Below are 24,519 nucleotides of genomic sequence, written 5' to 3' on the forward strand. Positions count from 1 at the left end.
AAAGCAGAATATTGCCACTGCTGATGAGTATTTTGTTTTCACATGTAAGAGGAGTTGTTTTTATGCATAGAAAAGACTGAGATTTACTCTAGTTTTAAAATATTAATACTTAATTTATTAAAGTAACAAATTCAAAAAGCGTGGATTTTACTCAAATTTTTACACTGAACTTAGACAACTTATTCTACTTGCAGGTCTAATTTTAAAGGCCTGTCATGAATGTCTAAACTCATTTCAAAGTTCACCTTCAACATAACATCTTCAAACATAAAGTGTTAACTACTTAAAAAATTTTATCAAGACTACACTTTCAGGGATCATTTCTACAGTTGGTTACTAGAGAAGTTTCTCCAAAAGTGTAGAGTACCAAACACTTTTTTTTTTTTTTTTTTTTTTTTTTTGAGACGGAGTCTCGCTCTGTCGCCCAGGCTGGAGTGCAGTGGCGCAATCTCGGCTCACTGCAAGCTCCGCCTCCCGGGTTCACGCCATTCTCCTGCCTCAGCCTCTCCGAGTAGCTGGGACTACAGGCGCCCGCCACCACGCCCGGCTAATTTTTTTGTATTTTTAGTAGAGACGGGGTTTCACTGTGGTCTCGATCTCCTGACCTCGTGATCCGCCCGCCTCGGCCTCCCAAAGTGCTGGGATTACAAGCTTGAGCCACCGCGCCCGGCCCCAAACACTTTTTTTTAATTAAAAAAAAAATTTATCAAGTCAGAACTATTGCAACCCCCCCTCCACCAAACCCCAACAATATATCCAATTTTAAGTATAATTGTTAGACTTAAAAAGACAAAATTTTTGTATTTTAACATGTGTCAAGAAAAAAAAATTTCCTGAGAATAACTTACAAACCTAAAAAATTAAACTTACAGTGACTCTTAGGTACTCTCTAGTGTCCACAAAATAAAATAACTACAATAAGGTTTCAATTTAAATTCACAAGTATAAATCAATATTCAGTCAATTATACATTTTAAATTGAAATCATAAGATTAATATAACTGCCAGGCATAGTGGCTCATACCTGTAATCCCAGCACTTTGGGAGGTCAAGGTGGGAGGATGGCTTGAGCTCAAGAGTTCAAGACTAGCCTGGGCAACATAACGAAACCTCATCTCTACAAAAAATACAAAAATTAGCCAGGCCTGGTGGCGCATGCCTATAGTCCCAGCTACTTGGGAGGTTGAGGTGGGAGGATTGCTTGAGCCTGGGAGGTCAAGGCTGCAGTGAGCAGTGCTCATGCCACTGTACTCCAGCCTGGGTGACAGAGTGAGACTCTGTCTGGAAAAAAAAAAAAAAAACCAATATATTACTCTAAATTCATATATTAAAAACACTTACTCACGCCTGTAATCCCAGCAATTTGGGCAGTCAAGGCAGGAGGCTTGCTTGAGTCTAGGAGTTTGAGACCAGCCCAGGATACATGGCAAAACCCTGTCTCTACAAAAAAATAGAAAAACTGGCCAGGTGTGGTGGCATGCACTTGTAGTCCCAGCTACTTGGGAGGTTGGGGTGGGAGGATCACTTGAGCCCAGGAGGTTGAGGCTGCGGTGAGCCAAGATCATGCCCCTGTACTCCAGCCTGGGCAACAGAGTGAGACCCTGCCTCAAAAAAATTAATTAAATTTAAAAAAGAAAAAAAAACACTTTAAATATCAAACATAGGTCACTACCACATCAACTCCTTGTTCTAAAAACTAGTAATTGAAAATAATGAATTAAGCTTTTAGCATTTAACATGTCTTTCTGGGAAGACTAACAGTCAATATGGGAAAGCTATTCTTTTTTGTTGTTGTTTTTGAGACAGAGTCTCACTTTGTAGCCCAGGCTAGAGTGTGGTGGTGTGATCACGGCTCACTGCAGCCTCGACTTCCTGGGCTCCAGTGACCTCCGACCTCAGCCTCCCGAGTAGCTGGGACTACAAGCACGCAGCAGCACACCAACTAAGTTTTTTCAATCTTTTTGTAGAGACAGGCTCTCCTTATGTTGCCCAGGCTGCTCTTGAACTCCTAGGCTCAAGTGATCTGCCCACCTTGGCCTCCCAAAGTGCTGAGATTACAGGCATGAGTCACTGTACCCAGCCCAGGAGAGCTACTCTTTAAAGAAGAACATTCACTAACAAAGGTAGAAATTACAAAAGAACTAGGTAAAAATCATTTTGTAACCCTCAATAATATGACTGAATGAGGAAAGAATCAACAACAGTGGATATTTACGAAATGCCGATTACTCCATAAATTACCTCTAATTGAAAATGGAAAAAGATGTTCCTGTCAGCACCTCAAATTGATCAAATTTAGCATCACTAAGACCGGATAACTTGACATTATGTACTTTATACAGAAAATAAAGTATATACCATCACCTACAAAGTTTCTCAAAAATATGTTGAACCTATATCTAATCAAGCCTGTAGAAATAAGTTAGAGTTTAAGAAAATACAGGAGATAAAGCTGGGTGCAGTGGCTCACACCTGTAATCCCAACACTTTGGGAGACCAAGCTGGGAGGATTCCTTCAGCCCAACAGTTTGAGACCAGCCTGGGCAATATATTGGGACCCTGTGCCTACAAATAAATTTTAAAAATATAGCCATAGCTGGGACTACAGGCACATGTCACCACACCCCGCTAACTTTCTGTATTTTTTGTAGAGACAGGTTTTTTTTTTTTTTTTTTTTTGAGACGGAGTCTCGCTCTTTCACCCAGGCTGGAGTGCAGTGGCGCGATCTCGGCTCACTGCAAGCTCTCCACCTCCCGGGTTCACGCCATTCTCCTGCCTCAGCCTCTCCGAGTAGCTGGGACTACAGGCGCCCGCCACCACGCCCGGCTAATTTTTTTGTATTTTTAGTAGAGACGGGGTTTCACCGTGGTCTCGATCTCCTGACCTCGTGATCCGCCCGCCTCGGCCTCCCAAAGTGCTGGGATTACAGGCGTGAGCCACCGTGCCCGGCCGAGACAGGGTTTTACTATGGTGCCTAGGCTGGTCTTGAACTCTTAGGTTCAAGCAATCCACCCACCTCGGCCTCCCAAAGTGCTAGGATTTACAGGTATGAACCACCATGCCTGGCGGGAAACTGGCTTTTTTTTTTTTTTTGGTGACAAGGTCTCAGTCACCCAGGCTGGAGTGCAGTGGTGTTATCTTGGCTCACTGCAACCTCTGCCTCCCAGGCTCAAGTGATCCTCTCACCTCACCCTCCCTTGTAGGTGGGACTACAGGCGTGTACCACCACTAATATTTTACATTTTTGGTAGAGACGGGGTTTCACCATGTTACCTACGCTAGTCTCTAACTCCTGAACTCAACTGATCCTCCCACCTCAGACTCCCAAAGTGCTGGGATTACAGGTGTGAGGTGCCATGCCTGGCTGGCAGGAAATTTTTAATATATTAAAACATGAGTTGTCTAAAGTATGACAATGGTATTGTGGTTACATAGGTGAATGTCCCTATTTTTAAGAAATGCATGTTGAAATATTTAGAGATGAAGTGTTATGATGTTTATAACATATTTTGAAATGATTCAACATTAAAAGTCATAGCTAGAGCCGGGCGTGTTGGCTCACATCAGCACTTTGGGAGGCCGAGGTGGGCAGATCACTTAAGCTCAGAAGTTCAAGACCAGCCTGGCCAACATGGTCAAACCACGTCTCTACTAAAAATACAAAAATTAGCTGGGCGTCGCCAGGCCATGGCTCACGCCTGTAATCCCAGCACTTTGGGAGGTTGAGACAGGTGGATCATGAGGTCAGGAGATCGAGACCATCCTGGCTAACACAGTGAAACCCCGTCTCTACTAAAAATACAAAAAATTAGCCAGGCGTAGTGGCACACGCCTGTAGTCCCAGCTACACAGGAGGCTGAGGCAGGAGAATCACTTGAACCCAGGAGGCAGAGGCTGCAGTGAGCCGAGATCACACCACTGCACTCCAGCCTGGGCAACAGAGTGAGACTCCATCTCAAAAAAAAAATAGCTGGCTGTGATAGCGTGTGCCTGTAATCCCAGCTACTCGGGAGGCTGAGGCAGGAGAATCGCTTGAACTCGGGAGGTGGAGGTTGCAGTGAGCCAAGATCATACCACTGCACTCCAGCCTGGGCAACAGAGTGAGATTCCACCTCAAAAAAAAAAAAAAAAAAAAAAGTCATAGTTAGTGATAGAGGAAGCAAATACGGTAAAATATAACAATTGCTGAACTAGGGGGTAGATATATAGATATTCATTTTATTTTTTAAATTTTTTACGTGTTTGAAATCATTCATAATAAAAAGTTGAAAAAACACCAAATAAGGCTGGGCGAGGTGGCTCATGCCTGTAATCCCAGCGCTTTGGGAGGCTGAGGCGGGTGAATCACGAGGTCAGGAGTTCGAGACCAGCCTGGCCAACATGGTGAAACCCCTTCTCTACTAAAACTACAAAAAAACTAGCCGGGCATGGTGGCATGCACCTGTAGTCCCAGCAACTTGGGAGGCTGGGGCAGAAGAATCACTTGAAACCAAGAAGTGGAGGTTGCAGTGAGCTGATTATCCCGCCACTGGGCAACAGAGGGAGACTCCATCTTAAAAAAAAAAACAAAAAACAAATAATGCACAGATTCCTCACTGGACCTTGAAGAAAGCAAATGGCAGGACAGTGTTGCTGTAGTATACTTAACTCATCTCTGTATATCATATATAAATGACTTAAAATATGTATTTTAAGCGTATGAACTTGTGTAGGAATAGAAAAAGTGTGGAAGAATGGCAAACTTGGTACTAGTTAGCTGGAAAGTAAGACTAGGTAAGTAGGTATGGAAAACTTACACATTTGGGTTTTTTGTTTTTTTTTTGAGATGGAGTCTTGCTCTGTCCCCCAGGCTGGAGTGCAGTGGCGCAATCTCGGCTCACTGCAACCTCCACCTCCAGGGTTCACGCCATTCTCCTGTCTCAGCCTCCTGAGTAGCTGGGACTACAGGTGCCCGCCACCACACCCGACTAATTTTTTTTTTTGTATTTTTAGTAGAGACGGGGTTTCACCATGTTAGCCAGGATAGTCTTGATCTCCTGATCTTGTGATCCATCCGCCTCAGCCTCCCAAAGTGCTGGGATTACATTTGGTTTTATAGAGTTTTTTTGAGATGGAGTCTTGCTCTGTCGCCCAGGCTAGAGTGCAGTGGCACCATCTCAGCTCACTGCGACCTCTGCCTTCCGGGTTAAAGTGATTCTCCTGCCTCAGCTTCCAGAGTAGCTGGGACTACAGGCGCACCACCACGCCCAGGTAATTTTTGTATTTTTAGTAGAGACGGGGTTTCACCATGTTGGCCAGGCTGGTCTTGAACTCCTGACCTCAGGTGATCCACCCGCCTCAGCCTCCCAAAGTGTTGGGATTACAGGCATGAGCCACAGTGCCCGGCCTAAATAAAAACAGTCTTCACTTAAAATAGTCTCACTTGTTCGTTCTTCCTACAGTTTTTCTGGTCGTCCTGGCTTAAAATTTCTCTTTTTTTTTTTTTGAGAGAGAGTCTCACTCTATTGCCCAGGCTGGAGTACAGTGGTGCGATCTTGGCTTACTGAAAATTCCACCTCCCGGGTTCATGTGGTTCTCCTGCCTCAGTCTTCTGAGTAGCTGGGACGACTGGTGCATGCCACCACACCTGGCTAATTTTTTATATTTTTGGTAGAGACAGGGTTTTGCCATGTTTGCCAGGCTGGTCTCGAACTCCTGACCTCAGGTGATCTGCCCACTTCAGCCTCCCAAAATGCTGGGATTACAGGCATGAACCACCATGCCCAACCAACATCATAAAGTACTCTTATCTTGATTTCTTGTTACTCATCCGGTTCTGTTTTTCCCTTCTTCATAATGTTATCAATCTTTTCTTATTGAGACTACCACCACCATCTTCCTAGTGCAAATTCTCAGATAACTTCAAATCTGGGATTTTGTGTCCTAACTCCAGCTACTTTCTCCTTTCAAATAACCCTAAAGAGTACCGCCCCCCCCCCCCCCCCAAAAAAAAATCCTAAAACACTGTTGGTATTTATTCCCTTAGTCAGGAATGACACTGGTTTCGTATTACTTTTCCATGTTATATAGAGACACAAACCTTGTGAACCTTCCACTACCCCTGTTTTTGGTTGGTGCACCTACCTACACCCTAAGACACTCCTCCCTGCAGGATTTGGTTGAAATACAATTCAGGGTGTGGGATCAGCCGGGTGATACATCACTGGGAAAGCATGCAACACAGAAGCACAGGTAAATTAGTTCCCCATGGGGTGAGTCCTAACCAACTGGCAACCGAAAATGGGAGGAACCTAGACCGATAAATCATCCCTCCTTTCTCTCTGAAGTTTCTCCTGAAAATCCCTCCAGAAGACTCTCACACACAAGTGACCTATGTCTCTTCACAGCTCAAAGTGAAGCAGTAGCCAGGGATGTAACCTACTGTGTCTTCCTTTGCCTTACTTCTCTCCCTCACTTTCACTACCCCGGGTTTGTATCTTTCAAATAAAAAGGTAGCACCTTAATTGAGTTCAGCGTCCCAGAGGATGTGGGCTAAAACATGCAACTTACCTCATGTGAACCTTACAAGCTAAAAACCCTGTAAAGCAAATACAACAGAAAGCTATTAGGATCCCCATTTTATGAATGTGGAAAACTGAGGCTCAACTAATACCCTTTTCCAAGTGCACGACTTTCTAATCAGTCATCAAGATCTGCCAACTTTAATCTTTAAACATTTTTCCCATTTGCCTCTCCTCTCCATCCTACCACTACCCTAAAGTAATATTAGTCAGCATTTAGAAAACACCAAGAACTGACAGGAGGATCGCTTGAGGCCAGGAGTTCAAGACCAGCCTAGGCAAAATAGCAACACCCCATGTCTACAAAACATTTAAAAATTATCTGGGTACGGGCCGGGCATGGTGGCTCACTCCTATAATCCCAGCACTTTGGGAGGCCGAGGTGGGCGGACCACAAGGTCAGGAGATCGAGACCATCCTGGCTAACAAGGTGAAACCCCGTCTCTATTAAAAATACAAAAAAATTAGCCAGGCATGGTGGTGGGCGCCTGTAGTCCCAGCTACTTGCGAGGCTGGGGCAGGAGAATGGTGTGAACCCGGGAGGCAGAGCTTGCAGTTAGCCGAGATCACGCCACTGCACTCCAGCCTGGGCAACAGAGCGAGACTCTGTCTCAAAAAAAAAAAAAAAAAAATTATCTGGGTACGGTAGTACACACCTGTAGTCCTAACTACTCAAGAGGCTAAGGCAAGAGGATTGCTTAAGCCCAGGAGTTCATGGCTGCAGTGAGCTATGATGGTGCCACTGCACACCAACATGGGTGACAGAGTGAGACTCTGTCTCAAAACAAAACAAAAAAACCAAAAAACTCAGAGCCTGAGATTATATCATTTAACCTGTTACCATACCTGTGAGGTAGATACTTTCATCGTTCTCATTCTACACGCAGGAAAGGTGAAGCTTAAAAAAAAGGCTTCTTGAAATTTGCCCAATGTCACACAAATACCAAGTAGTACAGATAGGATGAAACTAAACTATCTGATTTCAAACCCCCTACTCTTAACTCTTATCATTCCTTACCTGGATCAGTTAAATATAAATCAGATCACACCATCATGCCCTTATTGAAAACTTCCACTCGCTTCCCATTAGTTAAAATGAATTCAAACTCCCTCCATGGCCTATAACGCCCAACATACACCAACTCCTGATACAACTGTGACTTTATCTCTTGCCATGCTGCGTTTGCTCACTATGCTATAAATTATGTGTATTGGCTTTTTTGTTTTGTTTTCTGTTTGAGATAGGGTCTCACTGTCACCCAGGCTAGAGTACAGTGGCACAATTATAGCTCACTGCAACCTTGAACTCCTGGGCTCAAGCTATCCTCTCATCTCAGACTCTGGAGTAGCTAGGACTTCAGGGTCACGCCATCATGCCTAGCTAATTTTTTTTTATTTTTTGTGGAGACAAGTCTGGCTATGTTGCCTAGGCTGGTCTTGAACTCCTGGCCTCAAGCGATTCTCCCACCTCAGCCTCCCACAGGTGTGAGCATCTATGCCCAGCCTTAAATTATGTGTTGAGTGTCTTTTATTTGTCAGATATTGTTCTAGGGACTAGAGCTAGACCACAACTAACACAGACAAAAGTCTCTATCTTCAGGGAGCTTGTATTCAAGGGGTCTGCTTGATGTTCTTTAAACATTTTCCAAGCAAGGGTTCTGTACATTTGCACATTCGTTGCTCCTCTTACCTGGATCATTCTTCCCAACACAGCTGGCTCTTTATCCTTAGGGTTTCTGTTTAAATGTCAACTCTAAGAAAGCCTTCCTCTAATCTATCTGAAAAACAAGGCTTTCAGTCATCCTCTATTCTTTTTTTTTTTTGAGACGGTGTTTCGCTCTTATTGCCCAGGCTGGAGTGCAATGGCACGATCTTGGCTCGCTGCAACCTCTGCCACCTGGGTTCAAGTGATTCTCTTGCCTCAGCCTCCCGAGTAGCTGGGAATACAGGCGTCTGCCACCACGACCAGCTAATTTTTGTATTTTTAGTCAAGACAGGGTTTCACCATGTTGGCCAGCCTGGTCTCGAACTCCTGACCTCAGGTGATCCACTCACCTCGGCCTCCCAAAGTCCTGAGACTACAGGCGGGAGCCACAGGCGCCCGCCAGCAGGCCCGGCTAATTTTTTTGTATTTTTAGTAGAGACGGGGTTTCACTGTGTTAGCCAGGATGGTCTCGATCTCCTGACCTCGTGATCTGCCCACCCTGGCCTCCCAAAGCGCTGGGATTACAGGCGTGAGCCACCACGTCCGGCCTTTTATTTTATTTTTTTGAGAGAGGGTCTTTCTGTTGCCCAGACAGTGGCGTGATCAAACCTCACTGCAGCCTTGAACTCCTAGGTACAAGCAATCCTCCCACCTCAGCCTCCCTAGGAGCTGAGACTATAGGCACACACCACGATGTCTGGCTTTTTATTTTTTAGTCAGGGTTTCACTTATGCTGCCCAGGCTGGTCTCAAACTCCTGGCCTCAGGCAATCCTCCCACTTTGGCCTCCCAAAGTGCTAGGATTACAGGTGTGAGCAACTGCAGACAGCCTCTCTTACTCATTTTTTCTTCTGAGTATTATTAATTTTTTTTGAGATGGAGTCTCGCTGTGTCACCCAGCCTGGAGTGCAGTGGCGCGATCTTGGGTCGCCGCAACCTCTGCCTCCCGGGTTCAAGCAATTCTCCTGCCTCAGCCTCCCGACTAGCTGGGATTACAGGTATGCGCCAGCATGCCCGGCTAATTTTTGTATTTTTAGTAGAGATGGGGGTTTCATCATATTGGTCAGGCTGGGTTTGAACTCCTGACCTCAGGTGATCCGCCCCCCCCTCAGCCTCCCAAAATGCTGGGATTACAGGTGTGAGCCACCGTACTCGGCTTTCTTCAGAGTATCTATCAGAACTTGAAATCATCTTATTTTTCATTTTGTTTACATGCTTATCTGTCCTTCATAGTACATAAGCTCCAGAACAGAGACTTTGTTTTGTTCCTGCCCAGTTCCTAAAGTAGTACCTGGCAAAACAGGCCACTGGTGAATGTTTACTGAATAAATTAATATCACAACATTAACTCATCTCAGGTGGTCTCTAGGCTTCCTGTCTTACTTCATTTAAATCCACCACCTAAAACAGTCAGTGTGATCAGATCACTCACCTTAAGTCCTTTCATGACCCTTTTTTCTTACCTGATAAAGAACACACACACAAGACCCTCTGTGACAAATATCCGGACCTCATGAGCTCAGAGAGGAAGCAGCATGTAAGACAGACTTTGAATGAATAGTGTTCACCAGATGGAGAAGAGAAAGGACATTACAGCTCAGAAGCTCAAAAAACACAATGCTTTGCAACAGTAATTTATGATGTGAAGAGCTGGGTGGGTTGATACAGAAAAACCAGCTGGAAATAGATTTTGAAGATGCTCACAAACCACATTAGAGTGAGGACGGCAGGGTGCGGTAACTCATGCCTGTAATCCCAGCACTTTGGGAGGGCGAGGCAGGCGGATCACAAGGTCAGGAAATCGAGACCATCCTGGCTAACACGGTGAAACCCTCTCTACTAAAAAATACAAAAAAAATTAGCCGGGCGTGGTGGCGGGCACCTGTAGTCCCAGCTACTCGGGAGGCTGAGGCAGGAGAATGGCGTGAACCCGGGAGGCGGAGCTTGCAGTGAGCCGATATCGCACCACTGCACTCCAGCCTGGGCGACAGAGTGAGACTCCGTCTCAAAAAAAAAAACAAAACAAACAGTGAGGACTTAAAAGGAGAAAGAAAATATAATAAAAATTAACTGAAAAGAATGATGACTTGATGCCCAAAGTATGTACAGTCTTAAAAACTTTATAGGAAGGGGAATGACAGGATTCAATGAATGTCTTAGGACATAAAAAAAGGCGGGGGCGACAGTGAGGAAAATGGATGGGATAGGAAGAGACAAGAGACAAACACCAGTGAGAAGACTACTCAATGCGACACAGATCATATTAAAAGATAAAGGCCAGAAACACAGCAGTTGAGATGGAGATGAGCAGAGAGTCAAAGGAGCTACACTAAACACTCATCTATTTTATACAAATTTAACCTTATATCAAAGCAGGAAGTTTCCTTCAGTATGGCCTATAAACTTAAACCAATGAAAAAAACAGTCCTCTAATCACTGTGGACCTTACTCTTCAACTACACACATTACACAGCTCTTACCAGACAGAAGTGCAACTAGGATATGTCTGTCTCCTCCAACAGACTGAACAGCAGGCCTTCAAAGGCAGGGAGTGTGTCATATCCATTATTCTTTTTTTTTTTTTTTTTTTTTTTTTTGAGACGGAGTCTTTGTCCCCCAGGCTGGAGTGCAGTGGCGCGATCTCGGCTCACTGCAAGCTCCGCCTCCCGGGTTCACGCCATTCTCCTGCCTCAGCCTCCCAAGTAGCTGGGACTACAGGCGCCCGCCAACACGCCCGGCTAATTTTTTGTATTTTTAGTAGAGACGGGGTTTCACTGTGTTACCCAGGATGGTCTCGATCTCCTGACCTCGTGATCCACCCGCCTCGGCCTCCCAAAGTGCTGGGATTACAGGCTTGAGCCACCGCGCCCGGCCATATCCATTATTCAACACTCAATCTTTGTGAATGAATAAATGAACAAGTAGAAGGCTTTATGACTGAGGATTTGAAAACTGGATGGGCTTTAGGTCTAAAAGGGTGATTTCGGGCAAGCGCAATGGTATGAGCAAGGAGGAATGGTAAATGTGCGGAACACAGACACTATTCTAAAATAAGGAGGAAGATGTTGGTCCCCTAGTCCAGCCTTGGACAGGCCATGCCTTTTTCCTAATAGTCTCTCCCTCATCCACCTTTCCTCATTCCATACGGCTCATTCCCTCACTTCTTTCATATCTCTGCTCAAATATCATCTCACCAGAGGCCTTCCCTGACCAACCTATCCAAAACTTCACAGCACATTCCTTATACCCTCTCTAGGCCTTTGTTCTGTTGTTTTTCTTCTTAGCTTATTGAAGAGATCCTCTGATGATTTTTATTCCTCTGTACCTAAAATAGAATTGGCTTACTTTAATTTCCAAGTGAAGTTCATTTGTCAGTTATTGTGATCAGAACCTACTAAAATCCACAGCACACTGAGTTTTTCTTTAATTTTAAATTAAATTCACTTTAAAAATTTTAAGTTCCATCACTTTTAAATCCTGTCAATTATTTCCAATAAAACCTGGATGCCACAAAGAATATTAATTCCTTGCGGGAAACATTCCGGACATGGTCAGGAAATAATTTTATATTCCTTAATGTGGAAGATTCTAGGAATGGGAGCAATAATCCATAAAGAAAACCATCGAGATTAAGTAATTTCGAGGAACTAGAGCAATTAGTTACCAAACGCAAGACTTTAGGAGCACAGACTGTAGAGAGACAATGGGATTTTATGCCTATTTAAATAAGTGGTTTACTTTGGGAAGCCAAGGCGGAAGGATCGCTTGGGCCCAGAAGTTCGAGATCAGCCTGGGCAACATAGCGAGACCCCCACCCGTCTCTATCAAGAAAAAAAAAGTGTTTTTTCCAAGGTAATTTCACAGGAGTCAATGACCAGAGGAAGCCACATGTGGTCAAAACAGCCCAGGTGAATCCCAGCCTCAGCCACGCGATATTACAGGCAGATGTGTACTCCAGGGTGACTTTCTCTTGTCTGCTTTTCCCACGAAGAAGCGGAAAATTCTGCGAAGCGGCAAAATACATTTAAGCTTTTGGGGCCGGAGTTATTCTGAAGAGCAGGGCAAAGGCGGCCAGTGGCGACTTCATACTGCACTTGAGTAAAACAACTATTGGACCCGGGGCCCGAACACTCATGTTAGCGACAGCCGAGACAGAGGATGAGGTAAAGAAATGCACGCCCAAATTCAAGTCGCCCTGGAGTTCCCACCCCAGGCCCCGCCGCCTCGGAGTTCAGGGTCCGCCCGGCCCCGCACGTCCCGCCGTCTCGTCGCTCGGGACATTGGCGCCCTACCTGCAGGCTTGTCTGCAGCCATCTTCCCGCTTCGGCTCGAGTTCTTTTCCTCCCTGCAGGTGGCGTGGCCCTGACTCCCGCCGCCGCGCTGGCCGCTGTCCTGGACCTCCGAGGACAATTCTGTGCCTACCCCGGCTCCAGGCCCCCAGGTTCCGGCTAGAGGAGTGGGCAGACGGTGGACTGAGGAAGTGACGAGAGCTAGTTCCCGTCGTCTAGCAACAGCAACAGCTTCCCCACCAAGGGACAGCCACAGCCTCCCGCCATACACAGCTTCCGCCTCACGGCGTCCCGGTACCCACTACTTCCGGGGGCGGCAGCCTGCCGCGCCTGGAGCGCCGGCGTGGGAACTGCTGTTGGCCCCGCCCCACGCCGACGTCCCCTCCGCGCCCCGCCTCCGGCCGGACGTACTCTGGAACCTCTGGATGTTCGCAGGGCGGACGCGGTAGGACGTACGCGCCTCTGTCCTTTGCTTATTCTAATTAAAACACCGAGGTGTCAGAGCTTTTGTCCCTCAATGTTACATAAGATTACAATAACCACATCTGACATTTATGTGCTAAGCACTGAGCCCTGCACTTGGTCTGTACTATCTCATTGATTTCTTGCAACCCCATGAGAGAGGCGCTGTTGAGGATCCCTGTTTAAAAAGAAACGCCTTTTATTTTAGAATAGTTGTAGTTGTGGAGAAAAGTTGCAAAGAGGACACCTAGAGTTCCTGTCTCCTCACGTAGTTTCTCCTATTGTGAACATCTTAATTATTTTGCTATGGTACGTTGATCACATCTAAGAAACCAGTTTGATTGGTGCACTATTACTAAACTACACATTTTATTCACATTTACCAGCTTTCTTTCAATGTCCTTTTTTGTTGTTGTTCCAGGATCCTGTGCAGGACATCACACCGCATTTATTCATGATGTCGTCTTAGGCTATTTTTGGCTGTGGCAGTTTCTCAGATTCTCCTTGTTTTTGATGACCTTGACAGTTTTGAAGAGTTACTCCTCAGATATTTGGTGGAATGTGCCTCAATTTGGGTTTGGCCAATGTTTTTCTCATGGTTAGACTGGGGTTTTGGGTGTTTAGGAGAAAGACCACAAGGTGACTGGCTATTCTCATCACATAGAATCAAGGGTACATGCTGTCAAAATGACATCGCTGATCATGTTAACCTTGATTACCTCTCTAAGGTAGTGCTTGCCGGTTTTCTCTACTGTGCGGTTACTCCTCCTACCCTTCCACACTACTTTGGAACCAAGTCAATAAATGCAACCCACACTCAAGGTGGGAAGGCGGGGTATTTAAGCTCTACCTCCTGCAGTGGGGAGTATGTACATAAATTATCTTCCCCAAGGGAAGTTTGCCTCTTCTCCCTCATTTAGCTATTTATATCAGTATGGACTTATGGATGTCTATCTTATAATGGTTACATTCCAATACTACATTATTTTGTTGCTAAAATTGTCCCAGCTTTGTTAATTGGGAGATTTTTCAGGTTTGTACCTGTTTTTTTTTTTTTTTTTTTAACTTTTGTTTTAAACTTTCTTTTAAAAAAGTATTTGTTTTTGGCCGGGCACGGTGGCTAACACCTGCAATCCCAGCACTTTGGGAGGCCAAGGCGAGTGGATCACTTGAGGTCAGGAGTTCATGACCAGCCTGGCCAACATGGTGAAACCCCGTCTCTACTAAAAATACAAAAATTAGCCGGGCGTGGTGGTGTGCACCTATAATCCCAGCTACTTGGGAGGCTGAGGCAGGAGAATCCCTTGAATCCGAGAGGCGGAGATTGCAGTGAGCCAAGATCGCCTGACTGCACTCCAGCCTGGGCAACAGAGTAAGACTCTGTCTCAAAAAAAAAAAATTATTTGTTTTTTCTTAAGCTTTTTAATTCAGGCTAACATACACAAAGAAAAGTGCATGAATCATAAGTACAGTTTATTGACTTTTCATCAACTCAACACATACATATAACTAGCACCCAGAGAAAGGACAGAGCTTTACCCGTACCTGAGAGTTCCCCTCATGCCTCTTCCCATCTCTCCACAAAGATAATCATTATGCTGACATTTAACACTATGGATTAGTTTCACCTGCTTTTAAACTTAATGTATATACATTATGCAATATATTTTTTAGGGTCTAGCTTCTTTTGCTCGATAGTATGAGATTCATTCACATTGTTGAATGAAGTTGTATTTGTTTCTCATTGTTATATATTATAATGTTACATTATGTGAATATTCCTTAATTTATGTATTCATTTTATTGTTGAGCATTTGGATATTTTATCTATTTTGAATAAGGCCAATATGAATACTCTAGTATGACTTTTGATGAATATGTGCCCACCATAAAAAGGCATACCTGGCCGGGCAAAGGCATACCTGGCCGGGCATGGTGGCTAATGCCAATAATCCCAGCACTTTGGGAGGCTGAGGCAGGCAGATTACCTGAGGTCAGGAGTTTGAGATCAGCCTGGCTAACATGGTGAAACCCCGTCTCTACTAAAAAAAAAATACAAAAATTAGCCGGGTGTTGTGATGGGTGCCTGTAATCCCAGCTACTTGGGAGGCTGAGGCAGGAGAATTGCTTGAACCCGGGAGGCAGAGGTTGCAGTGAGCCGAGGTCGTGCCATTGCACTGCAGCCTGGCCAACAAGAGCAAAACTCCATCTCTAAAATAAATAAATAAATAAATATAATAAATAAATAATAAAAAGGCACACCTGAAGTGTAGTGGGAAGCCTCTTAATGAAAAGGAATTAGGAGGAATCTCTTACAGAATTTGGGCTTATTCTAAAGGGATTGGGAAAGTAGGAGGCCAAATTTGAATTGGATGTTGTCAGGAAACAGGCAATTCAGTCTTGGTTTTATCTAAACAGAAGGAGGAACAAAGCAAGCTAGAGCTGTCATTGTTAAAAAAAAAAAAAAGCAAGATCACTTAGAAGAAGGGCATGTTTTCTCATTTTTGTGGTTGTTGAGGGCCTTGTTTCTGTCTTGTCCAAAACACGATCATGGTGAAACTGTCTATGAACATTGTTCATATTCTGTCAGTGCTGTTTATGTCCAGTTGGGAACATTCTACTAACAGAACTGTTTTGTTTTTTTTTTTAATTTTCTTAGTTCCCTTTTCACTTTCTCACATGTGGTCACATCTATGTTGGTTCTTGTCCCCCATTTCATAGATAGGGAAACTGAGGCACAGATGTTAATCCACTTTCCCAAGCCACAAGACTGGTAAATGGCTATTATCTTAACCACTACATTCTAGACTCTAGGATTTGCTATTATATTGAAGATATTTGGGCTCTCTTCCCTCTATTTTCAATATCAGCACCTCTCCCTTTTTTCACAATCAGGCTGACATCAATGACGGATAATTAATTCAGGAGTGGGGAGGTGGAAAAACTCAGTAGGATTTTGCTGCGTCATAAACTATGGTGAGTCACTTTACCTCCAGCTAATAATGATACCACTATCCATTCACAGTACTTTAGACTGTATGTGGTTTGTTTGTTTGTGTCTGTGTTTTGAGACAGGTTTCACTCTGTTACCCAGGCTATAGTGCAGTGGTGTAATCATGGCTCACTCCAGCCTCTAACTCCCAGTTTCAGGTGATTCTCCCACCTTAGCCTCCCAAGTAGCTGGGACTACAGGTGCACGCCACCACGCTTGACTAATTTTTTATATTTTTGTTATTTTTTTATTATTTATTTATTTATTTATTTATTTATTTTGAGATGGAGTTTCTCTCTTGTCATCCAGTCTGGAGTGCAGTGATGCGATCTTGGCTCACTGCAACCTCCGCCTCCCGGGTTCAAGCAATCTTCCTGCCTCAGCCTCCCGAGTAGCTGGGATTACAGGCACAAGCCACTGTGCTTGGCTAATTTTTGTTTTTTTAGTTCACCACATTGGTCAGGCTGGTCTCGAACTCCTGACATCAGGTGAACCACCCACCTCAGCCTCTCAAAGTGCTGGGATTACAGGCGTGACCACCTCACCTGGCCTAATTTTTTGTATTTTTGGTAGAGACCGGGTTTTGCCATGTTTCCCAGGCTGTTCTCAAACTCCTGGACTCAAGTGATACACCCACCTCGGCCTCCCAAAGTGTTGGGATTATAGGCGTTAGTCACAGTGCCTGGCCTATATGTGATTCTTACTGCTTGTAGAAGACTGCCTCCAGAGAATCATACAATATGTGACCTTTTATGTCTAGCTTCTTGGTTGACAACTCTTACCATCCCAATACGCACATGCTGCTCCTCCCATCCATCAGGAGGTGGAGTCGAACCCAATGTATAGCATGGTGACTATAGTTAATAATAATGTATTGTAAGGTTGGGTGTGGTGATTCACACCTGTAATCTCAGCACTTTGGGAAGCTGATGCAGGTGGATCACTTGAGCCTAGGAGTTTGAGACCAGCCTGGGAAACATAGTGAAACCCCATCTCTACAAAAAATACAAAAATTAGCCAGGTGTGGTGGCAGGCACCTGTAGTCCCAGCTACTCAGGAGGCTGAGGTGGGAGGATTGCTTGAGCCTAGGAGGTGGAGGCTGCACTCCAGCCTGGGCAACAAAGCAATATCCTGTCTCAATAATAATAATAATAATAATAATAATAATAATGTATTGTATATGTGGAGTCTTCAAAAAGTTCATGGAAAATATGTATTACAAAAAAGCTATGCATGATTTCAAACCCTTTTTGCACCAAAATTAATTCATACTAACTTATTATAACATGTCAAAATAGGATCCGGTTTGAGGCACTAAGATAAGACATCAGTTTGAAATGAGCCCCTTTCAGAGCAATATGAATTCTGCTAAAATTGAAGCAAGAACAAACACCAAATTTCTGGTAAAGCTTGGATGGAAGAATGGTGAAATAATTTATTGTTTATAAAAGGTTTATAAAGAGAATGCCCCCCACAAATCAGCAGTTTACAAATGCATAACTCGTTTTAAGAAGGGATGAGATGGCCGGGCGCGGTGGCTCACGCCTGTAATCCCAGCACTTTGGGAGCCCGAGGCGGGTGGATCACAAGGTCAGGAGTTCAAGACCAGCCTGGCCCAAATGGTGAAACCCCGTCTCTACTAAATATACAAAAATTAGCCGGGTGTGGTGGCAGGCGCCTGTAATCCCAGCTACTCAGGAGGCTGAGGCAGGAGAATCACTTGAACCCAGGAGGTGGAGGTTGTGGTGAGCCGATATCGTGCCTCCAGCCTGGGTGACAGAGTAAGACTCCGTCTCAAAAAAAAAAAAAAAAGAAGGGATGAGATGGCCGGGTGCAGTGGCTCATGCCTGTAATTCCAACACTTTGGGAGGCCGAGGTGCGTGGATCAGTTGAGGTCAGGAGTTCAAGACCAGCCTGGCTAAAATGATGAAACCTTGACTCTACTGAAAAAATACAAAAATTAGCCAGGCGTGGTGGGGCGTGCCTGTAGTCTCAGCTACTCAGGAGGCTGAGGCAGGGGGATTACTTGAACCCAGAAGGCGGAGCTGCAGTGAGCCAAGATCATGCCACTGAACTCCAGCCTGGGGGACAGAGTGAGATTCCATCTCAAAAAAAAAAAAGAAGGGATGAGACAATGTTGAAGACAAAGTGCAAAGTGGCAGATCATCCACATCAATTTTCAAGGAAAAAATCTATCTTGGTTTGTGCCCTAATTGAGTAAGACAGACGATTAACAGCAGAAACAATAGCCAGTACCATTGACATCTCAATTGGTTCAGCTTACACAAGTCTGACTAAAAAATTAAAGTTGAGCAAAATTTCCATTAAATAGTTACTCAAACAGTTGCACCCTGATCAACTGTAGACAAGCAAAGGTTTCAATGGAAATTTTAAACAAATGAGATCAAAATTCTTAAGCATTTCTTCTAGGAATTGTAACAGAAGATGAAACATGGCTTTACCAGTACAATTTTGAAGACAAAGCATAATCAAAGCAATGGCTACCAAGAGGTGGGAGGGGTCCAGTCAAAGCAAAAGCATACCAATCAAGATCAAAGATCATGGCAACAGTTACTGGGGATGTTCAACTCATTTTGCTTGTTGACTTTCTGGAGGGCCAAAGAATAATAACATCTGCTTATTATGAGAGTGTTTTAAGAAAGTTAGCCAAAGTTTTAGGAAAAAAAGAAAAAAATCCCGGGTGCAGTGGCTCACGCCTGTAATCCCACCACTTTGGGAGGCCGAGGTGGGCAGATCACGAGGTCAAGAGATCAAGACCACCCTGGCCAACATGGTGAAACTCTGTCTCTACTAAAAAATACAAAAATTAGCTGGGTGTGGTGGCGTGTGCCTATAGTCCCAGCTACTTGGGAGATTGAGGCAGGAGAATCGCTTGAACTAGGGAGGCAGAGATTGCAGTGAGCCAAGATCACGCCACTGCACTCCAGCCTGGCGACAGAGTGAGACTCTGTCCCAAAACAAAACAAAACAAAAACAAAAAAACTTAAAAGAAGCAAAACCACACAGGAAAGCTTTACTAGAGAGACTTTCTCCACCACAACAATGCTCCTGCTCATTCCTCTCATCGAACAAGGGCAATTTTTTGAGAGTTTCAGTGGGAAATCATTAGGCGTCCACCTTACAGTCATGATTTGGCTTCTTCTGATTTTTTTTTTTTTCTAACCTTAAGGCTAAGGCAGGCAGATCACTAAAGAACTGAGGGGCCTGGGGATTTAATCATGTCAATGCACGTCTTTTTTACATTGTTAGCTGAATAAAAATGGGTGCCCTTTAAGATTTTTTTTTTTTTTAATGGAGCCTCCCTCTGTTGCCCAGGCTGGAGTGCAGGGGCATGAGCTCAGCTCACTGCAACCTCCACCTTCCAGGTTCAAGCCATTCTCATGCCTCAGCCTCCCGAGTAGCTGGGATTACAGGTGTGCGCCACCACACCCAACTAATTTTTGTATTTTTAGTAGAGAGAGGGTTTCACCAAGTTGCCCAAGCTAGTCTCAAACTCCTTTCCTCAAGTGATCTGGTATCATCATTTATAAGTGTCTTGAACTCAACGAAGCTTATGTTAAGAAATGAAGTTTATCTTTTTAATTCTATTTTTCCATGAACTTTTTTTTTTTTGAGACGAAGTTTCACTATTGTTGCCCAGGCCGGAGTGGACTGGCTCAATCTTGGCTCACTGCAACCTATGCCACCCGGGTTCAAATGATTCTCCTGCCTCAGCCTCCCAAGTAGCTGGGATTACAGGCGCCCACCACCAAGTCCAGCTAATTTTTTGTATTTTTAGTAGAGATGGGGTTTCACTATGTTAGCCAGGCTGGTCTCAAACTCTTGACCTCAGGGGATCCACCTGCCTCGGCCTCCCAAAGTGCCAGGATTACAGGCGTGAGCCACCACGCTGGGCCTGCATGAACTTTTAAAAGTCCTTCTGTACCTGAAATTTGCTAAAACAGTAGACCTCAAGTCTTCTCACAACACACACACACACACACACACACACACACACACACACACACACACAGGCCAGGCACAGTGGCTCATGCCTATAATCCCAGCACTTTGGGAGGCAGAGGTGGGAAGATCACTTGAACTCAGAAGTTTGAGACTAGCCTGGGCACCACAGTGAGACCCTGTCTCGACAAAAATTTTAAAAATTAGCTGGGTGTTATGGTGCGCGCCTGTAGTCCCAGCTACTCAGGAGGCTGATATAAGAGGATTGCTTGAGCTTGGGAGGTTGCAGTGAGCTGTGATCATGCCACTGCACTTTGCACTCTAGCTTGGGTGGCAGAGAAAGACCCTTTTTCTTTTCCTTTTTTTTTTTGAGATGGAGCCTCCCTCTGTTGCCCAGGCTGGAGTGCAGTGGTGTGATCTCTGCTCACTGCAACCTCCACCTTCCAGGTTCAAGAGATTCTCCTGCCTCAGCCTCCCAAGTAGCTGTGATTACAAGCATGAGCCACCACACCTGGCTAATTTTTGTATTTTTAGTAGAGACAGAGTTTCACCATATTGGCCAGGCTTGTCTCGAACTCCTGACCTCGTGATCCACCTGCCTCAGCCTCCCAAAGTGCTGGGATTACAGGCACGAGCCACTCTGACAGGCCAGAAAGACCCTTTTTCAAAGCAAACAAACAAACAGAAAATGGTAACTATGTGAGGTGATTGATATGTTAATTAGCTTGGCTGTGGTAATGATTTCACAATGTATATGTATATCAAAACATCACATTGCATGGCCGGGCACGGTAGCTCACGCCTGTAATCCCAGCACTTTGGGAGGCCGAGGCGGGCGGATCACAAGGTCAGGAGATTGAGACCATCCTGGCTAACACAGTGAAACCCCGTCTCTACTAAAAAATAATAAAAAATTAGCTGGGCATGGTGGCGGGCGCCTGTAGTCCCAGCTACTCGGGAGGCTGAGGCAGGAGAATGGCGTGAACCCGGGAGGCGGAGTTTGCAGTGAGCCGAGATCGCGCCACTGCACTCCAGCCTGGGCGACAGAGTGAGATTCTGTCTCAAAACAACAACAACGACAAAAAACATCACATTGCATACCCTAAATATATGCACTTTTTATTTGCTCAATCATACCTCAGCAAAGCTGGGGGGTGAAGAAAGGTCGTGTCAAGTTCTCCTTCCCTTGAGTCTGGGTTGGCCTTGTGCTCTGACCAATAGAATGCAGCAGAAGGGATGCTGAAGCAGTTCTGGGCCTGGCCTTTAAAAGGCATGACAACTTCCATTTCTCTGTTTTGGAACTCAGCTGCCATGCTGTAAGGAAGCCCAGATTGTTCTGCTGGAGAGAGAGAGAGAGACAGAGTCAGAGACAGAGAGAGAAACAGAGAGAGAGAGAGAAAAAGAGGGAGAGAGGATGTGGAGGAGAACCAAGGTGTGGCAGCTGACAGCCAGCACCAAGGTTCCAGACGTACGAATGAGGCCTCCTTGAATCATCCAATCCAGCCCAGCTGCCAGCTAAATATAGTCACATGAGTGATCCTAGCTACATGAAGCAGAAAACCTGCCCAGTTAACTCTTAGAATTGTGAAAAGTAATAAACCTTTGTCTTTTGTGGTCTTTTAATATCTAATTTTTAAAATTGTATAATTCATATACCATGTAAATCATCCCTTTATAGTGTACAACTCCATGAGTTTTAGTATATTCACAAAGTTGTGCAACTGTCACCACTAATTCCAAAACAATTTCATCACCCCCCAAAGAATCTCTGTACCCATTAGCAGTCATTGTCCATTTCTCCCAGCCCCCAGCCACTAATCTGATTTCTGTCTCTATAGATTTGCCTATTCTGGACATCGCATATAAAGAGAATCATACAATATGTGACCTTTTATGTCTAGCTTCTTTAACTTGGCATAATGTTTTCAGGATTCATCCACATTGTAGCAAGTATCAGAAGTTTATTCATTTTTATGGCTGAATAATATACCATTGTAAGAATATATCGGGCCAGGCATGGTGGCTCACGCCTGTAATCCCAGCACTTTGGGAGGCCGAGGCAGGTGGATCACGAGGTCAGGAGTTTGAGACCAGCCTGGACAACAAGGTGAAACCCCATCTCTATGAAAAATACAAAAATTAGCTGGGCGTGGTGGCACATGCCTGTAATCCCGGCTACTCGGGAGGCTGAAGCAGGAGAATCGCTTGAACTCGGGAAGCAGAGGTTGCTGTGAGCCGAGAACATGCCATTGCACTCCAGCCTGGGTGACAGAGTGAGACTCTGTCTCAAAAAAAAAAAAAAAAAAAAAAAAATCGCATTCTGTTTATCTGTTCATCAGCTGATGGACATTTGGGTTGTTACTGTTATTCGGCTACTATGAAATAATGTTATGTAAAACATTCACGTACAAGTTTTTGTATGGATATATGTTTTCTCTTGGATCTATAGCTATGAGTGAATTGCTGGGTCGTAGGGTAACTGTTTAATTTTTGGGGGAACTGCCAAACTGTTTTCCAAAGTGGCTGCAGCATTTTATGTTCCCACTAGTAGTGTATGAGAATTTTTATTTCTCCACATCCTCACCAATGCTTGTTACTGTATTTTTGATTATAGCTATCCAAGGAGAATATAAAGTGTTACCTTATTGTGATTTTCTTTTGCATTTCCCTAATAGCTTATAATTTTGAGCTTCTCTTCATATGCTTATTGGCCATTGTACATCTTCTTTGGAGAAGTGTCTATTCAAGTCCTTTGCCCATTTTTAAATTGAATTATTTGTCTTTTTTTTTTTTTTTTTAAGAGTTGGGGCCTCTCCTGGGGCTGGAGTGCAGTGGCTCAATCATAGCTCACCACAACCTCAGTCCTCCCACCTCACCCTCCCAAGTAGCTGGTAGCTGGGACTATAGCATGTGCCACCACACCTGGCAGATTTTCCCCAAAAGCAGATTATTTGTCTTTTTTTTTTTTTTAAAGACAGAATCTCACTCTGTCATCCAGGCTAGAGGGCAATGGTGTGATCATAGCTTACTGCAGCCTTGACCTCCTGGGCTTGAGCAATCCTCCCACTTCAGCCTCCTGAGTAGCTGGGACCATGTGCCACCATGCTAGTTAATTTTTTAATTTTTTAATAGAGACGGGGCTCACTATGTTGCCCAGACTGGTCTCAAACTCCTGGGCTCAAGTGATCCTCTTGCCTCAGCCTCCCAAAGTGCTGGGATTACAGCTGTGAGCCTCCATGCTTGGCTATTATTTGTCTTTTTAAAAAAAATTTCTTTTGGCCAGGTGTGGTGGCTCACGCCTGTAATCCCAGCACTTTGTGGGGCCAAAGCAGGTGGATCATCTGAAGTCAGGCGTTCAAGACCAGCCTGGCCAAACTGGTGAAACCCCATCTCTACTAAAAATACAAAAATTAGCCAGGCGTGGTGGCAGGCACCTGTAATCCCAGCTACTTGGGAGGCTGACGCACTCCAGCCTGGGCAATAAGAGTGAAATTCCATCTCAAGAAAAAAAATTTTTTTTATTGCCAGGTACAGTGGCTTACACCTCTAATCCCAGCACTTTGGGAGGGAGGCTGAGGCAGGTGGATCACCTGAGGTCGGGAGTTCGAGACCAGCCTGGCCAACGTAGTGAAACCCCATCTCTACTAAAAATAAAAAAAAATTAGCTGGGTGTGGTGACAGGCGTCTGTAATCTCAGCTACTTGGGAGGCTGAGTCAGGAGAATCGTTTGAACCCGGGAGGCGGAGGTTGCAGTGAGCCGAGATGGCACCACTACACTCCAGACCGGCAACAGAGCAAGACTCTGTCTCAAAAAAAAAAATTATTATTTCTATTTTATTTATTTACTTATTTTGAAACAGGGTCTCACCTTGTCACCCAGGCTGGAGTGCACTGGCATGATCAGGGCTCACTGTAGCCTCGACCTCCTGGGCTCAAGCAATTCTTCCGTCTTAGCCCCCAGAGTAGCAGGGACTACAGACACGTGCCACCATGCTCAGCTAATTTTTTGTATTTTTAGTAGAGACGGGGTTTTGCTGTGTTGCTCAGGCTGGTCTTATACTCCTGGACTCAGGCAATCCACCTGCCTCGGCCTCCCTAAGTGCTAGAATTAGAGGCATGAGCCATCGTGCCTGACCTGTTTGTCTTTTTATTGTTGACTTGTAAAAGTATATATTCTGGATACAAGTGTTTTATCCAATTCAAGAAGTACAAAAAATTTTAATCTATTATTTGTTTGTTTGTTTGTTTGTTTTGAGACAGGTCTTGCTGTGTCGCCACAGGCTGAATTGTGGTGGTGCGATCATAGTTCACTGCAGCCTTAAACTACTGGGCTCAAGCCATTCTCCCACCTCAGCCTCCCAAGTACCTGGGACTGCAGGCATGCACCAGCATACCTGGCTAAGCTTTTTATTTCATTGTAGAGACAAAATCCTACCCAGGCAGGCCTCAAACTCCCGTCCTCAAGCCATCCTCCTGCCTCAGCCTCCCAAAATGCTGGGATTAATTACAGGTGTAAGCCACCATGCCCGGCCAATTTTTAATCTTACT

At 44.7% G+C, this 24,519-nt stretch overlaps 1 protein-coding gene and 1 pseudogene across 7 annotated transcripts in view; one reads left to right on the top strand and one right to left on the bottom strand.

Moving 5' to 3' along the window:
- Positions 1 to 12,870, bottom strand: part of CNOT10 (CCR4-NOT transcription complex subunit 10) — a 95,920-nt gene extending 83,050 nt beyond the window's left edge. For 6 of the 7 annotated variants that reach the window (XM_058442391.1, XM_058442390.1, XM_058442389.1 and 3 more), the window contains exon 1: positions 12,558 to 12,870. In XM_058442391.1, the coding sequence (XP_058298374.1) occupies positions 12,558 to 12,579 (22 nt within the window). In that variant the 5' untranslated portion in view covers positions 12,580 to 12,870. Of the gene's footprint in view, positions 1 to 10,745; positions 10,767 to 12,557 lie in introns of those variants that run through there. The other variant, XM_058442393.1, reaches the window with a different exon arrangement.
- LOC116474078 (small nucleolar RNA U3) lies at positions 299 to 375 on the top strand (annotated as a pseudogene).
- Positions 12,871 to 24,519: the final 11,649 nt, after the last annotated feature.

The sequence above is a fragment of the Hylobates moloch genome, unplaced genomic scaffold (assembly GCF_009828535.3).
Source record: "Hylobates moloch isolate HMO894 unplaced genomic scaffold, HMol_V3 SCAFFOLD_8, whole genome shotgun sequence".
Lineage (NCBI taxonomy): Eukaryota > Metazoa > Chordata > Mammalia > Primates > Hylobatidae > Hylobates > Hylobates moloch.